The 17,624-nt window shown below is 42.7% G+C and overlaps 4 protein-coding genes across 4 annotated transcripts; 1 reads left to right on the forward strand and 3 right to left on the reverse strand.

Moving 5' to 3' along the window:
* Positions 1–818: 818 nt before the first annotated feature.
* Positions 819–2,982, forward strand: svbp (small vasohibin binding protein). Its single transcript, XM_080780880.1, has 3 exons — positions 819–953; positions 1,308–1,444; positions 1,639–2,982. Exons 2-3 carry the CDS (start codon positions 1,331–1,333, stop codon positions 1,723–1,725), a joined length of 201 nt encoding a protein of 66 aa, XP_080637006.1. The 5' UTR covers positions 819–953; positions 1,308–1,330; the 3' UTR covers positions 1,726–2,982.
* A 1,275-nt stretch (positions 2,983–4,257) lies between these two features.
* Positions 4,258–10,294, reverse strand: fbxo2 (F-box protein 2). The gene is made up of 6 exons (XM_080780871.1): positions 10,189–10,294; positions 7,952–8,017; positions 7,311–7,437; positions 6,801–6,893; positions 5,159–5,297; positions 4,258–5,021 (listed from the first exon to the last, which is right to left on the reverse strand). The coding sequence occupies exons 2-6, from the start codon at positions 7,986–7,988 to the stop codon at positions 4,881–4,883; spliced, it is 537 nt and encodes a 178-aa protein (XP_080636997.1). The 5' UTR covers positions 7,989–8,017; positions 10,189–10,294; the 3' UTR covers positions 4,258–4,880.
* Positions 10,295–11,628: 1,334 nt separating this feature from the next.
* On the reverse strand, positions 11,629–13,116 carry LOC308333007 (xaa-Pro dipeptidase-like; the record flags this gene model as incomplete). The annotated part of the gene is made up of 1 exon (XM_080789174.1): positions 11,629–13,116. One exon carries the CDS (start codon positions 13,114–13,116, stop codon positions 11,629–11,631), a length of 1,488 nt encoding a protein of 495 aa, XP_080645300.1.
* Positions 13,117–14,801: 1,685 nt separating this feature from the next.
* Positions 14,802–16,079, reverse strand: LOC308324521 (lanC-like protein 2; the record flags this gene model as incomplete). Its single annotated transcript, XM_080776575.1, has 1 exon — positions 14,802–16,079. The coding sequence occupies one exon, from the start codon at positions 16,077–16,079 to the stop codon at positions 14,802–14,804; it is 1,278 nt and encodes a 425-aa protein (XP_080632701.1).
* Positions 16,080–17,624: the final 1,545 nt, after the last annotated feature.

Raw genomic sequence — 17,624 nt, forward strand, 5'->3', positions numbered from 1 at the left:
GTGTGTGTGTGTGTGTGTGTGTGTGTGTGTGTGTGTGTGTGTGTGTGTGTGTGTGTGTGTGTGTGTGTGTGTGTGTGTGTGTGTGTGTGTGTGTGTGTGTGTGCGTGTGGCAGGTGGGTCTGGGTGGTCCCAAGTTGTCATGGCATCTAAGCACAGTGAAAAAAGACAGATGGATGCTGTGTGTCAAACACAAACCTGCTATCTGCAATCACATCCTCTCATTTTCAAACACTGCACGCTCTCTCAAATACACACATCAACTAATTTTGTCACTTGCCACAAATATTCCACTGGGTTGTCACAGTCACATTATGCACACAGTGGGGTCTGTCTGTCTGTCTGTCTGTCTGTCTGTCTGTCTGTCTGTCTGTCTGTCTGTCTGTCTGTCTGTCTCTCTCTCTCTCTCTCTCTCTCTCTCTCTCTCTGCAATTAGAGCCTCCCTGAAAGAAAAGGAACGCACAAAATACTTAGGAAAAGACAATCAACAAATAAATGGAAAAGCTGTAAACTGCAACATACATAGGCTAGGTCGCTATTGAAATTATAGCTGATCTGTTAGGCAAAGGCGACCTCTTGTGGGTAGAAGTTGCTAAAGAACAATGCTGTGCTGTGTTTGCTGTGTAGGCAATTCAAATGGATACATCTATAATCTGGGGCATAATAATGTGACTAGGTTACGGACAGACTTGAGCTCCAATGCCAGGAATTTGAATTAAATTCCTGTAATTTCTCGTCTTCCGGGTTTGTCCGCGATTTTGGAAATTATTTTGGAAATGATTATGGTGGGAACTGGGAACGCGGTAGGCATGCTTCGTGATTCCAGTCGGAATTGTTTACAGCTAACACCTCCATAATAACAGCTGTCTGGAACGTCTGGAAGCTCAGCTGTCAAATCGCGACAGCCAACTTACTTGCTGGCGTCTCGTTACGTTTTCATGCGGTTAGATCTGCAGGTGAGATCTACAGGCTTCTTCATTCTACTTGTCACATAAACGCAACGTTTTTTTTCGGCAGCAGAGTCTAGAATGGATAATCTATACTTCATAAGTTAACGCTAGCGTTAGCTAGCTAAGCTAACTCTACATGTAACTCTGAGACATATTTGTCTGGTTTTATAATTTAGGACATGCATGCTCAAAAGTGTAATGTTATAGGTTCTGTTATAGGCTTTTCAACATGTTAATTAATTGGTTAACATTCTAATCTAAAGCCCTCATTATCATCCATATTTGCAATTGCAACTATAGAGTATTGAACATTTATCGTGTCAATATCTTGAGATTAAATATTCCAAATCTTATTTTTAGGGTGGATCAAGTGTAAAACAGCCATGGAGCCAGCCTGTCGTAAAGACAAGCAGAAGTTGAACTCCACTCCTACCAGAGGTGACAGGGCAAAGCAGAAATCTGCTCAGCAGGAGCTCAAACAGCGACAGAGGGCAGAGGTGAGCCAACTGTTCCATGTGTGTTCATCTTTTAAGGATTTCTTGTATGCACTATGATACAATTCTAACATAGTACCGGACCACTTCAGTGTATTGCGGTAGTTAGTTTGCACTATATGCGGTGTGATAAAACTCTTCTCAGTCTCATAAACCGGGATAATAGCAATCTCTGAGAGCACCTTCTTTTCTTTTAGATTTATGCCCTGAACAAAATGATGACGGAGCTGGAGCAGCAACAGTTTGAGGCCTTCTGTAAACAGATGCAATCCCAAGGAGAATAAGACCATATACTGTATGTCTCTTGCCTCTGTCTCTCGCAGGGCATCCCTCACTAACACGTGTTTGTGTGAATCTATCATCTATCTATCAATCTATCATCTATCACAAAACCCAACTAACTAATGGTCCTGTTGTATACTCAGTCACCTGTGTGTTAATTGGTTGCCTTCACCTTTTCTCTGAGTGAAGAATGAAACAATTATGTCTGTAGATTTCTCTTTATTACAGACTTCGCTCACCAGTCTGTGTTACAGACTGGACACACTGACTCCATTCTTTGGATGAATGTGTGGTGGTAGACTGTTATTGTGAACCACAAGACCAGTATGGAATGCACATGTAGGTAAATACAATGAACAAAAGGGAGAACATTGTTTACCTCCTGCAAGACATGCATTATTGTCACTGACATTTCTTCATTGTCTGATATTTTTGTAACCTTTTTTATTTGTCCAGAAAAGTTTCTGAATGCTGAAAGAGTTTTCCAGCCTTATCACAGTGTTTTTATCAGTAGCAAGTCATGATCAATACATGATGCTAAGACTATCAGTGACCTCTGTTTCCCAGGCAACAAATCAAAAGCATGTCACAAAAAAATGTACTGTATGTGAAACACAAAATCAAGCCCTCTGCTACTAGGGGCGGCCTTCGCAGTGAATTCTGCATGGTCTGACCATGTTAGAATTGGTACAGAAAATGTTTAATTCTATGCCGTTGCATTGCATGCTATCAAAACTCTTTTTTATTGATCGACACAATGAATCAATTTGACAGTGGAGTATTATTCAGTGGAATATTACTTTTAATTGCATTGTACAAGAGTTAAATGGAATTAAGTTGTAATTTTTAGAAAGTGCTGAGAGAAGCTCACTTATTTTCCCCAAGAATCGCTTCTCACCTCGTCCAGGAATTCAAACCAACAACCATCCAGGCCCACTTTTCTGTTACTTTACTACTACTACTACTCTGATGACTACCTCTCCCCACAGTCGTCAGAGACATTTTGCTAAAAAGTCCTTAAATGTCCTTAATGTGTTTAAGGTGGTCACATTGAAAACGACTTTGTTTGTTTATATACAGCGCCAAATGGCTGCACACTTGATTTAATGTTGCATACTGTTACAGGCTTTGGAACCTAAACTATTTATATCGATGTGTAATGGCTGACAGCTGTTCTAATTGGCTGAATACTGTATTTCATTCCATTTCATTTCAGTTGTACCGTTTTCAAATTAGTAAAGATACTGGAGATTTTTAAATGTGGGTGTGTGTTTCTTCCTGGCCATGTGCACCAGTGATGCACAAGTACCACAGTTATGTTGGCCTCAGAATTGTATGTGTTTGTTTGTATAAATAGTGAATTTCTTTCACTATTACGTAACAATAATCAACTTGCACTGTTCAAACCCAGTTTAAATAATTATAATAAATTAAATAGGTCGAATTTGCCCAACAATATGTAAAAGATTACAACAACTTATTACAAGCGAGACGTGTTCTTACTTCATACACAAAATGAGTCTTCATCTTGTAGAAATACCTCGGTCTCAGTGTATGAAGTTATTAGCGATCCTGTTGCTTTAGAGACAAACTAGACGCATTTATAGACATCTTGAAAAACATGCATAGCCTGGCTTGGTCATATTAATATCACACTGCCGCCAAAGGCAATTATGTTTTTGCCACCGGCAGATTTGCGTCTGGCCACTGCAAGGCTAAAACACGCAACGCAAGCTCCAAATTTTGAATTGGATCACTTTTTTATGACATGGTCTTGCTGTCTTGCATTTCTGTAGGGTTGTTAGGTGAAGTGGAATTCCAGTCTTAAAAGCATTAACTCTTCAATACTGTACACGTATTGGTTATCATTAAGGGATATGTGGTTTTTAGTTATATATATATATTATAGTAGTTATAATGTACAGCATATGTATTAGGGCTGCACGATATGGACAAAAATTCATATCACGATATATATGGCAGATATCTCGATATCGATACGATGACGATATATCGTGCAGCCCTAGCTGACACCGTCGTCGGGAGACTCCAGACCTGAATCGCCAGAACATATTTTCTTAATGGACCTGGCTAGCGATGCAGGGCTGGAGCCAGGCTACAACAGGACAGAGGGACAAACGAGTGATGGTTTATTTTCCGAGGGGCACAGGCTAAAATAGAGGGCTGGCTTTAGAAGTGGACGATATATTGTCGATATAGACGATATATCGATATGTCGACGATGTATCTATATCGCGATACCGTTGTCTTTTTGCGATACTGATATTGTGCATGTTCATACCTCGATATCGATACGATAACGATATATTGTGCAGCCCTAATATGTATGCTGGAGTACATAGTTTTATTTTACACTTTTTTTTCAGTGATTGAAATCTCATCTACAGTTTCTGATTTCCATCCACCTGATATGCTGCTATAGGCTAGAACCCAATACAGTGCATCACTGAGGTCAATGCCAAAGTCAAACAAATGCCGTAGATGTTGTTTATATATTTGAAACTTTCAGATTTCATGTGAGACCAAATACTGTAAACAAAGACAAGCAATTCCTTGACTGTTGATATTGCATAGTTTATTATTTGGTCATTATAAAACACTCAAATGCTTCCGAAGAGATTATCCCCGTCCACCAAGTAATGCCTTAACGTGTCACTGAGGAGAGGGAGTTAGTAGTAATCATTGCATTTCAAGCAGTAGTTTAGAGGCCATAGGCGTTAATAATAAAGCCAGGGTGACACCACAGTAGTTCAGTAGTAGTATTTGTAGCATTACTTGCATTACTTGCCCAGACAAAGCATGTAATTTGACAGATCCTTAAAATTATAGCAGCAGCTCTGTTTTCTCAGCATAGATACAGCCACTGCATGACACTCAGTGGTGCAACCTACTATAGCTCGTAACACAGCATAACTAGTCCTCTAACATGACGCTCTTCCATTTTTCACTTATCAGCCAACCTTTAATAAAAATCACATCTCCTACCTTTTAAGTTTGTGTCCATTAGCAATCCCTTCATATCTATCCTTTGTGCAGCATCATCCCTCCCCCTTCCTCCACAGCTAAACTCCCCTTTCTGTTCTCCTCCATCGCCATACAAATACATGTCCTCTACTGTACTTCCCTGCGTCTTGCTTCAAGCATCAATCTCAATGGTAACGGTGCTTCCAGTGACTCTCACTCCAAACGAGCCGTCCCAGTACTTGGTGTCTTGTCCTCCGTGCTCAAAGGAGATGAACCGTAGCCCGGGGCCGTACTCGGTGAATGTGTGGCTCACCTGGAAGTCAAAGACAAAACTGACTGTCAGACAAGACTGCCATCAAGGTAATCATAGCACAAGCTTCATGCCAGGGCTGAACAAACTCTATGTTTGTGTGTCTGCAGCGCCTTGATCATGCCCCTCTCTCTGTGTACCTGTTTCCATGAGCAGTCGTCACAGTCGGGGTCCAGGGTCACTGGGTCCGGCTTAAACTCTTGCAGCACTTCCTGGTTCTCATCCAACAGACAGACAGTCGCCTCGTAGCTACAGCCACAGTCTGTCCTCCCACTGTACCTGCAGGATGAGTTTTTTGATTGATTTATTAACAGTTTGCAGAATTACAGTACATTTCAAGTACAACTCAATATAAAAACTGTTAACAGTGAGTGGACGACACCATAAAGCATTACACTTGTTTAAAATAGGGCCCACCATTTTCAATTCATCAAAACATTTCGAGACGTATGAATATACACAACTAGTCAAAAAGAAATCATCATAGTAGGTAAAAAGGGAAAAGAAATATATACAGTGAGGGGAAACGGGGGTGGGTGGGGGATTCAGATTTTACAGGGGCCAGTTTCGAATTGCAGTCGTCCCCTGAGAGCAGTTTTGAAGGAGTCAAGGGATTCTCATGTCTTAATGACTGTTGAACAATGAATCAGCGAGTGGAGGCGTGTTTGTACTGTACATCAGCGGTTCCCAACATGCCCACACGTCTAAGTGGTCAGAAAGGTTGCCCAATTGCCCGGGCCAAGTAAAATTTATACTTTGAGTGTTTTTGTAGACTGGGAAACAACCATTTTTGTTCACTATTCACACAATAGAGGGTATGCGCATGCATAAAGTGAGTGGAAAAGTGAATTTAATGTTGTTTAAAGTAATTTAATGCAATCAAATAAGACTTTCTGTTTGGATGTCTGCGCTGCCAAGGCCAGAAAGTAGTTTATTGCCACTCAGTAGGCATCCCCGCATAACTTCCAGGTATGATGATGATGTCACGTGCATACCCTCTATATGAGATGCTGTCTTTTCATAAGCACTCAAACCTCCTGTAGCAGCTGTTCATCTTTTTATGTTTGAGACTGATAAAGGAAAAACAGGATTGCACATTAAATGTCTGTGGAGTAAATCCACCATTATTGATTGGTTAAGCCGGGATCTTCAAAAATTGGTCCGACCAAGGCCCTTAAGTTTAGCTGACAGAGACTAAACACTTGTATAAAAACTGTAATTCTATTTGATTTATTTTAGAAAGCCTTCAATGTGACTTGATATGAGGCTTTCAAAGCTAGCTCACCATATTTAGCAGATTGTTTCTTCATGTCTGCTGACCGTTGATACATTTTGAGATTAGCCTGTGTTGTCTCCAAATTATTCTGCAGCTTTGAGGGCTTACTGGATTTGTTTGACAGCAATATCTTCAGTCGTGTACATTTAATGTTTGTTTGTTTACACATTATCTTTGCTAATAATACAATGGATCAATGTGAATTTTCTGATATTTTTTGAAGGAAAAATTAAGCTTGAAGTCTGCTGAACACCCATGGAAGTATTAGCTTCTAATATGCTATCTATGAACCATGACTTGAATGTTAATTTCTGTAATTTGAAAATACATTCTGTGAGGTCATGTCAGACACTCACAGGCTACAGTGCACTGTGGCACTTAACACGTTAATTATCCATAGGAAAATATCAGCTGACCAAATAACACAGGCTTATCACCCCTTTTGTATATTGTGATACATAATAAACACGTATGTTTTCTTTTGAATTTCACTGTTTTTGACTCACCAGTCTTCCACATGTACAGCAGGCTCTGCATCCAGGTCCTCAGGAGAGTAGCCCTCTGCCAGCAGATCAATCACCTGTCTCTTCAGACACAGCCTAGGACAGAGAGAGAGGAGGGTGGTACCACTTAAACCCCAGAATCGCAGGACAATAGCAGATCGACAAGCTCACAATGCGTCCTGTTGCGATGCATTGTGAGCTTGTACTGCAGATCAGCTATTTTCAACAAAGATATTTAAGCGATAATTCACCAAGTATAGGGTTTCCTGTAAGTGGTTAAATAGATCAAATTACATTGCTGTGGCTCAGATAGTTATATAGTATGTACACCATACAGACTCAGGTGTAGTTTTAATGTCAAGGGTGCCTTTTTCCATTCCCCCATCATACTTTCAACTAAGGATAGCAGCCGTCTAGAAGCCTTAAAAACAGTAATCTAAACCCATACGCACGCACACACTGTATGAGCAATGAGCATGCATTATAACAACAAAATACACAGTACACACTCACTCAAAAGAAGTGGCAAAGTATTTAGTCACTCCGTCATTACAGAAGTCGTGACCACAGCTCCCGGGCATGTCCTCCACCTGCCATTCGCTGCCACCATTCTCTGTCAGCTCCCAGGACTCCATCTGCTCTGGGATGGAAATGCACAGTCTGATAATAGCAGTCTTGTATTATGGTTATGGACATGCCATTCCCAAAACACATAGGTATAAATTATGATACGGCACGATTGAAAAACCAAACCAAGTCTTCTTCAAGCTCCCCCGCCACCTTAAGCTCAAGCAAGTCACCTTCAAGCGGCACGCCTCCGTCGGAGAAACCTATAGTGCACCTTTTTCAATCTGACTGGTTTTCCAATCGTACTGTGACATATACACCAGTATTGTCTTATATATTCCTTCACTCTCACTTGTATTAAAGAGTGCCTTGCATCATTCCTTCAGTAAATGGGTTAAATGGAGCACTTTCAAAGGGTACCTTCAATATTGAACACACAGCTTTCATACTCTAACCCAAAGCAGTGCTCCTTTGTCCTCTTGTCATGAAAGCCCTACCTGATGCTATTCATATGTAGTTTTAGTTTTTATGTGTGATATGGATGTAATGGTGATGTAGGCTCTCTAACGTACAAATAGACTTCTTACCATCTCCACTGGGATTCTTCAGGAGGTTTCTGGCCATGACTATGGGTGATGCTGAGACGGCAATGCCTGCATAGGACACAAACGATATCAGCCATGATTCCAAGAAAGATACAACTAAAGAAAAGGACCGCTAATAAAGGTATCTGGGTTGTAAGGCCAGATACCTTGGCGTGTAGGAGTTGTACACGGTACGAAGGTATCAGATACCTTAACTTGTATGAGTTGAGGTGTTCATGATCCTGATACTCTACAAAGGTCTTGAAGAGGTAGGCCTGTGTCCTGACAGTAGATTCTGGGGATTTGAGATTGTTGGAGTTACCTGAGTGTGTTGGTTGGCATCTGTTAGACATGGGGAACTCTGCCCTTTTTATCCTGCTGTCAGAGTGATGTGACAGCAGGATATATGGAGATCCAGGTGATGAAGTCAGTAGGGTTCAGTTCCATTGTATGGAGATCCAGGTGATGACCTTATGACCAATACACACCAATGTGTAGTCAGATCTATTATGGAGATTCAGTCGATGATGTCTGTGTTGGTCCGCTCCATATATGGAGATCCATGGGATGAAGACTTGATAATGTTGAGGTTGTAGTGTCAACTTGGCAGTTAACTACGGTATAGTAATCTGGCAAATAATCAAGATGAGGTGAGAGCATTTCTAACAAGCCGAATAGACTAATAGACTTGCATAGGAGACAAACTGATTGCAACACTGTTTCAAATGTAACTTCATGCCATATTCCTGATAATTCAAGAACAAATTAACAAATGCACACGCACGGTCGCAGGCGCGTGCAAACACACACACAAACACACACACACACACACACACACACACAGACCTCATTAGCAAGTGTGAGAAACAACTTTGTATACGTTGCTTGGATACCCATTTGAAAGACCTACTGGGTCTTTTCAGTGAGGCCCTGTGCCCAGCTCATTTGAGTAATTTCTGGCACCACAATAATACTGTTCATTCTTCTCCAAACAGGCAGTAGCACAGCACAGGGAGTTTTCAGGACTTAGTATTATTTCTTTCATCAATTCTATTGCAGCCAAATAAACTATATCCTTTATTATCACAAAACAAGCATATAGCTCATATGTCATCATGACTTTCATAGATTCCAGTGCCCAGCAAGATAAAACTCCTATTTCACAGTCCACGTTTTAGCTGAGACCAACTGCGTAACAGGACCCTGTGTATTTTACAATATTGTGTCAAGCAGTGTTGTGTTTAGTCAAGCCTCCTTGAAAGCTTAAGGGGAACTTCACCGATTTTGCACCCAAATCCTGTTTTAATGAAGTTGAGAACATGATAAACATGATGTTGGAGTGTGTTTTGTGTTTTTTTGTGTTTGTATTTTTTTATTTCTTTAGGAAATATTGTTTCTACCTGGACTACTATGGACTACAGCCCATGTATCCTACATGTAGTTCCAGTCAGACTGGCCGCTTCAGCTGATATGCACCTGTTTGACATCAAAATATGCAACAACATCATGTTTATTGTGTCCTCAAATTTATTAAAACTAGATTTGGGTGCAAATACAGTTCCCCTTTTAAGGTATGTTTTGATGTTTCTGTTGTGAAACCACACAATGAGACTGGGCTCCACCCCAAAAAAGAGGCATGCTGACTTTGCTGAGGTCAGACACCCATGGATGCTGTTGACAGATTCGGGTCAATATCACTGAGCCCAGGGAAAGTCATCCAGCCCAGCCCACATGTACACGCACACAGTACATGCACACATACTGCACACGCACATGCACATACACATCACACACAAAACACTACTAATGCCCATTCTGCTGACTCACAGCACAACAGCTAGGGGAAAAGCCACCCCCCTTCAACCGCTGAATAGGAGGCATCACAGAGGATCAGATCAGATTCAGATGGTCAGAAGAAGTCAGTCAGCAGAAAAACAGTGTGCAATGTGTGCGAATCCTTGTGCTTTGCAGTATTGATGAGGCTTGCCTATACTGAGCAACACTATCACATTTACAGAATCTGTGACTCGTGCCAAACAAAGAGACTTGATAACAAATAAACCGTGCCTACTTTTTACTAAGTTGAACTGCTGCTGAGTCATCTGCTCCCATGGACAGTGATCTAAGAATCAATGACACAGTATAGGCCTGCATACAACATGCAGTGCACTGCAGTGAAAAGGACAGAACTCTCTGCTCCACCTAAATGCATAATAAGAATGTGAAGGTCCTATACTCACAGCCAGAGAACGCTAGTGCAGTCTTCTGTTTGTCTTCCGTCACGTCCTGTCTGCCTCTCAGTTGCTGCTGTGTCTGACACTTGAGCTCCACTGCAGGCTAGCACTCTTGTGGCTGAGTGGTTTATATAGCATGGGCACGCGCATGCATGCACACTCACACACACACCCACCCACACACGATAGGGGGAGCTGAGAGAGGCAAACAGCATAGACCTAGCAGAAATAAGCAGAACTACAGTATACTTAAGCAATATTACACGTGACGAGGGTGCGCTTTACCATACTTCACTTCTGCACTGCTTACGGGACTCGCCCATCGGCTTGTTTCTGCATGCATTAATGACAGTAAAGCACGACCCTCAAGTGTAATATTGCAACAGTTACAAAGAAAGCACGTCAAATAATTTCACAGCTTTGTGTGTGTGTCTGTAGCACAGAATGTGATCATTTAATTGGCTGATGTATGATGATATGAACCTGTATGATAAGAGCGCCCCTCACTTCACACGAGTGAGGTGTGTGCTGTCAGCTGATTTTCGAGTGGCGCTAGGCGTTAGCCCTCCTATTATATGTCCAGCTTTGAGGGTTTGTGTAAACACAAACAGTAAAAAAGATAAAAGTTTGTAAACACAAACGTTGAAGACAAAAAGTGAGGATGCAAATTGTGATTGGCCAGAATGAGATGATGTATGATGATAAGAGCGCTGCATGCTCATTTCATGTTTTGATTAGGTGTTCCATCATGCTCGTTTAAGCATGGCTAGATGGCTACTTCAGAACCAATCCTCGAAACGACCTGTTGTACGTATAATGTACAGTACACTACACACACAAAACTGCAGTACACTGCACATGTTGTTAATGTGCATGCAGGCCTATACTCTATCATTGATTCTTAGATCACTGTCCATGGGAGCAGATGACTCAGCAGCAGTTCAACTTAGTAAAAAGTAGGCACGTTAATTTGTTATAAAGTATTTCAAGCCATATACACGCACTAGAGCACATCGTGGAGATTTCCTAGCTTTTGTTCTACCTTCAAAAGATGATTAACCTTTTTACTGTTTAATGATTATACATTGTCTTCCTGGTATATCAATGTTGTGTTCTCATACCAGAATAGATCTCTTCTAAAACAGAGAGACAATGCATTGCTGCAGTATCAAGCCCCCCTTAGACCCCTTGCAAAAGAATAATGATAATAAATAAACTGACACAGTGGCTACAACGGTCATCATCTTTGAGCGGTGCACACCGTCTCCAATGAACAGCCTTTGTCTGTATGTGAGTTGAGTAGGACCTTTGACCATGCTTTTTAGAGTGTATGGGTGTAGAATAATAAGAGGATAGAGACCGAACCGGAGCGTTAAAAGTATAGTTGCACCGCTATTCCAGATGCCTATAGAATTGAACCCAGTTGTGTTTTGGCAACATCTGCATTTAGAACATCTCATCGCAGACCACAGGACTAAAGGGACTTCCAGGGTCCCTCATGAACTCCTCAATCTCCTCCACCGTGCGAGGGACGCAGGTCAACAGCTCTACACCACTCTCAGTCACCGCAATGTTGTCCTCGATGCGCACCCCTCCGAAGCCACGGAAGTGAGCCAGCACTTGGTTGTTGATGAAGCAGCTCTGGGCGGGGTCCGCTAGGGCCTGGTCCAGCAGGTGATTGATGAAGTAGATACCGGGCTCCACCGTCAGAACCATGCGCTCCCGAACCAGCCGGCCCATCCTCAAACTCCTCAGGCCTGGCTCGTTGATCCGCTCCACACCCTCTGGGTAGCCCCCCACATCGTGGACGTCGATGCCCAGTAGGTGTCCGAGGCCGTGGGGCATGAACACGGAGCCCAGGTGGACTTTCATCATGTCATCTATGCTGCCCTTCAAGATGCCGATCTTCACCAGCTCCTCCAGGTGCACCTTGTCGGCCAGCCGGTGCATCTCCGTCCATCTCGCACCTGGTTTGATGGCAGCCATGACGGTGCGGGAGGACTTGAGCACCGCCTCATAGATGGCCCTCTGTTCTGCTGTGAACTTCCCATTGGCTGGGAAGGAGCATGTGATGTCAGAGGAGTAGCAGTAGTACTCTCCACCCATGTCAAACAGACACATGTCTCCCTCCATAATAGTCTTGTCATTGGGAGCCCCAGCATGGCCATAGTGGAGAGTAGATGCGTTGTGGCCCGTTCCACAGATACAGGTGTAGGAGACATGACGCATTCCCCCTTTGGTGTAGCAGTAGTGCTGGAACAGGCTCTCCATCTCGTATTCCTTCTGTCCAGGTTTCACGTGCTTCATCAGCATTTTGTGGGCGTCACTGGAAATCTTGTTAGTGTAACGCAGGACCTCCAGTTCCGCGTCGGTCTTGATCATACGGCATTCCACAAGAACTGGGTGTAAAAGAGTGTTGTTGACTTGGAACTGGCTAATTCCTTCAAAGGAGGCTTCGCGGCATATATTGCCACTGTCTGTATTCTGCCCCCGTAGGGTAAGGAGGACAGTTGGATTCAGATTGGACATGACACCAACAATATCACATGTGTACTGAACTTCATCCACCGCATATTTCTCTTGGAAGTGCTCTTTAGGATGGATCCCTCCCATCCAAGTGGCATAGCTCTCAGGGAGTTTAGGGACAAAAAGGATGGATCTCCCTGTGTCCACATCAATGGCTCCTAAGCAATCTGCTTCCGTTACTCCAAAAGCCCAGTGGAAGAAAGACTCCTGTCTGAAGACAATGTCTGTGTCAGTGCAGTACCTCTGTTTCTGCTCCCCTCCCTGTAGAACGACCACTGACCTGGGCTGAAGGCCTCCTTTAACCTTCAGCCCCTCGATGAGTCCAAGACGGTTCTCTGCAAATAGGGTTGCTGACACTCTAAGGGTGTCCTTACCGAGCCAATAGGTGGGTTCCGCAGCAGATGCCATGATGCTCTCACAAACTCTGTCGTTCATTTTTATTTTGCTGAAATGTGTTCTTATAAGAACGTTCTTTTAAAAAGGTTTACGTCAGATTCATGACGTGTTCTTAAAAAGGAGAATTCTTCATACCTTCATACCTATATCATATGTGTGTGTGTGTGTGTGTGTGTGTGTGTGTGTGTGTGTGTGTGTGTGTGTGTGTGTGTGTGTGTGTGTGTGTGTGTGTCATATTACTGGTATCATAATGACATGATACAGTACATGACGGATGCCATGAACAGGTACTACACTAGTATACTACACTAGTAATATGAATCCCATCCTTGTAATTAGGCTGGCTGCCAGTCAGCCCAATTAAAGTTGAGAATACGTAAACCGAAATGGAACACTGTACATTAGGGATGTCAAACTCAAATACACAGTGGGCCAAAATAAAGAAATCGGCACAAGTCGAGGGCCAGACTGTGTTTCAACACACGGGCCATTTTTGGGGAGAGGGGTAGCTGAAAGTTGACCACAAGTGATATACTTTCACTGCTGATCAATAGTGAAGAGAGCCCGCATGCTTGCGCTTGCGAGCCCTCGATACGTGACAATGCACTCGCAGTGCATTGTGGGACTTGTAGTATTATGGTAGTCCGTGCAATATACCAGAGGGCCAATTCTAATACTAATTCAATATCATCCCGCGGGCCAAAGATAATTCATTCATGGGCCTGATTTGGCCCCCGGCCTTGAGTTTGACATATATCAAATCACAACTGTGTGAAATGAGGGGCACTAATATATTAAAGTCTAACTCATGTTGATTAGGTGATGTAAAACAAACGGTGCCAACACAAACATTAACTTCTCTTTATTGTTAATGGCATTTAATGTTTGTGTTAGGGACAAGATTAAATTCTTTTCATTGTCAATGGTGTTTTTAAAACAAACATTAAACCTGGAGGGGCTAGCGCCCCCCAAAAATATATATAATAATAATACAAAAGAATAATGATATAAAAAAGATGTGATCTAATAATGGAATATGTCTGGCATATAAGCATTTTGATTAGCTGCAGCTGGGTTGCTTACGTCCGTGGTCCCAAACCTTAATTTCCTTGGAGCCCCCCTTTCTTTACATCTGACAAAATTGGAAACCCAATGTGTGCACACGGACGCACGCACGCATGCATGCACAAACACACTTTATACTTTTAGTTTATTTCTGAAAAGCAGAAGTCATTAGAGAATGTATTATTAATATTGAATGTTATATAATGAAAACAAAGTTATTATAAACATTTGTTTGACTGAATGAATGACAGAGCAGGTCCTTAAATGACTTCTGGATCCATGGCAAGCGGTGTGTTTACAATCTCAGCCATTGAGGTAGAAGAGATGCGTAAATATTTCTTTGGTTGCCCATGTCTCACCCATAGCAATGGCAGTTGTATTTTTAACAACATAATGATGACCAAAACTGACATGCTAGGTTGAAAGTGAATGAACACAAGTTGTGATTGTGTGCAATTTGTTTAAGATTTTGGACTATTTCCCAACAGACAAGGCCTCACGCCTGAATTAATTTATCACTGCAAGCAATACCCTTAGATCCTCTATCTTCAGAACATCTCAGGCGACACCAACCTGCTCCCCACCACCATCAGCTTCTTCAATCCCATAATGGCCAAGGAGAGGTGTACAGGTCAAAGCTCAAAGGCAGGGAAACTGGAGGATTCAGGCTGGGTCATCTCCGACAGGTAGTGGATCGTGCCAGCCATGCCTTCGAAGAGAGAGTAGGGCCTGTCAGGGATGCGACAGCCATGGCTCCCATAGTCCAAACACCACTCCGCAAACCTGCAGGCGCGATACAGATATTTCTTTTCCTGTGTGAGTTGGTAGAGGCACAGGAAGGCGTATCCGTTCCCAGCAGTGCCGTGACAGATTCCATAACCTTTCTTCAACAGACCTCGGTTCCAGATCACCTCTCCACACTCCACTGCATCCCGATAGTACTTCTCGTCTTTAAACACCTTGTATGCCATGATGAGCATGTGCACCACACCGGGGGCTCCGTGACACCAGTGCACCAGCCGGTCTCTCTCTTTGCTTAGCGCAGAGGGGTAGTTTCCAGAGGGAAACTTCCTGTGGCGGACGTAGTCGATGCTCGGCCGCACCAACTCTGTGAGCACATCTGGATCAACCTTTGCCCCTGGCTGCATGATCATGTAGTAGATGCCAGCCAGGCCATGGGCTGCACCAACATACTGTTCCTTGTACCACTCGTAGAGCAGTGGACAGCACTCTGTCTTCTTACACTTCGTTGATAGATTCTTACCAGACGCTAGCATGGCTGTGACCACCTTAGCGATAGTGCTATCGTCCACTGTATTTGGTCCTATCTCCTTGTTGACATAGAGCAGAGCATAGAGGTAACCGGCTCGACCGTACAGCAGCTCATCCGGCATGTCTGAAGCCGGAATCGCCCTCTGCAGTTGAAGAAGCTTGGTCCGACACTCCTTACTGTCTGTGGTGTTCTTGAGCCTGTGATGGACCACAGCCCCCACCGCTAGAGGCCCTGCGTCTCCACACAGAAAGGTCACCACCCGGCCCTTTAGGTTCCTCAGGGCTTTGTTCACATAATCCAGAGCTCTCTGCAGGTGGGAGGCCTCGAGGGACACGCGGTGCAGTTGCAGGTAGAGCAGAGCGATGCCTGTCCAGCCGGTGTAGGTGGAGAAGTCGTGGGGGTCGGCGGTCTTCAGACCTTGCTCCATCTGTTGCAGGAGATCTTTGATCCTATTCTGGACTTTTTTCTGGAAGGCCTCGCTCACCTTCCCGTTGACGTCAAAGGGCTCATTATTACAGTCCACGTCCAGTCCCGCTTTGGACGTGAGGCTGCCCTGGTCACAGTCTGGATATGGGTTGATAAATGAGCGCTTTGTAGCAAAGTCCAGCTTCAGTCTTTTTGACAAGTTATCTCCCATATTATGTCAACAGCGGCCCAGCCCCAGCTAGTTTGGAACCGGCCCTAAATAATAAATCTAGGGCTTGACTCCTAGGTTCTTATATAAACTCCTTATTGTACTATAAATAAATAGTTACCAAACAATCATAACTTATGTGAAGTCAATGTCAGCTGAAATATTACCTTTCCATGTTGAGTCATACATCATAGATACATCATAGATGACTACCACTAAGTGCAATTTTTTGAGTAGCGCTAACCGCTCCAACAACTTTTTTGTGTGTAGAATTAGTCTAGTCCGCCATTAGTCTATTAGTCTGCCCCATTTGATGTCATGTGTGATCATCAGACATCATACGTCATCATTAAATACTTAAAGAGATTGTGACATAAAAGAAAATGTTTTCGTAATTTCTCTTATTTTATTTTTTTTAGGTTTTCTGAGCTCAATTCTTGCACCCAAAAAACCTGAATGTTAACATTCAGTAGATTTCCTGCGCCCCTCAAAAAGTAATAAGAAACACAGCACCTCACGTATTAGGAGGGTATAGTATCAGACAGTCATGATATCAGCTCACCAGATGAAACGTGTGGCTTCTAACTCGCATGGTAAGACTATAGGCTACATTGTTCGAATGTTTATAATGTAATGCCCAGGATAGTGACGTTAGGGTTCATAGCCTACTGTTCCATATCAGTTATTTTTGCTGGCCACAGTGGCCAGTATTAAACCTTGGACTAACCTGGGTCATATATTCTCTTCTCAATCTCTTCCACATGACATAACTTACTCACGCCACGTGGCTACAACATCGTCACTTTGTGTCTCTGTGTGTGCACCTTCTCTCATGTTCTCCATCCTCATCATCAAGTCTATTTGTACGATCTCTAAATGTTTTGATGAATTGAACAAGGTGGACCCTCTTGTAAACGAGTGTAGTGCTTAATTGGGTTGTCCACTCACAGTTAACAGTCTTTGTATTGAGTCTGTGCTTGAAATGTAGCCTACTGTAATTCTGCAAACTGTTAATAAATATTTCAATCAATCATGATGGGGGGGTCAGTGCTGCTGCAGCCCTGACTTTCACTTAATTACTGCATAATATACTATAATACTATGATATAATATAATTTGTGATGAAATTATGACAAACATTCCAGTTACTACAATTGTGTTGATTTAAATTAACTACATTATGCACCACGTGTAGAATTATGTTGATCCAAACCTGCAGTTGCGTCGCATATGACCACCACTAGATGGCAGTGAACAACCATTTTTCTTTATTTTCGGCTGCATCAAAGCCATGCCTTAAATACCACGACTTAAATGTATTATTTTAACATTGGCTGTCACTTTAACTTCACTCAAGTCAATGGATGCTTCAAACAGCATTCCAGCATCCAATACAGACTACCAGTAGATGCTGTTTTTGTATGAATGATCATGATGTGGAAAAAGTAATTATACAGTGTTTGAATTCATTGAAAAGGATTTAATAAATACATCAATTCCATGCTAACATGGTGTTCAATTCCATTTACTATTGGGGTCAAGTTCAAG

Source organism: Protomyctophum bolini, assembly GCF_963924005.1.
Source record: "Protomyctophum bolini genome assembly, chromosome: 2".
In the NCBI taxonomy this organism is placed as follows: Eukaryota; Metazoa; Chordata; class Actinopteri; order Myctophiformes; family Myctophidae; genus Protomyctophum; species Protomyctophum bolini.

Coding starts and splice junctions, on each gene's coding strand:
- svbp (XM_080780880.1), top strand. CDS start 1,331: ATGGAGCCAGCCTGTCGTAAAGACAAGCAGAAGTTGAACTCCACTCCT. Junction 1,445..1,638: donor AACAGCGACAGAGGGCAGAG/GTGAGCCAACTG, acceptor CTTTTCTTTTAG/ATTTATGCCCTGAACAAAAT.
- fbxo2 (XM_080780871.1), bottom strand. CDS start 7,988: ATGGCCAGAAACCTCCTGAAGAATCCCAGTGGAGATG. Junction 7,438..7,951: donor GAAGAATCCCAGTGGAGATG/GTAAGAAGTCTA, acceptor TTTCCATCCCAG/AGCAGATGGAGTCCTGGGAG. Junction 5,022..5,158: donor ACGACTGCTCATGGAAACAG/GTACACAGAGAG, acceptor TTTGACTTCCAG/GTGAGCCACACATTCACCGA.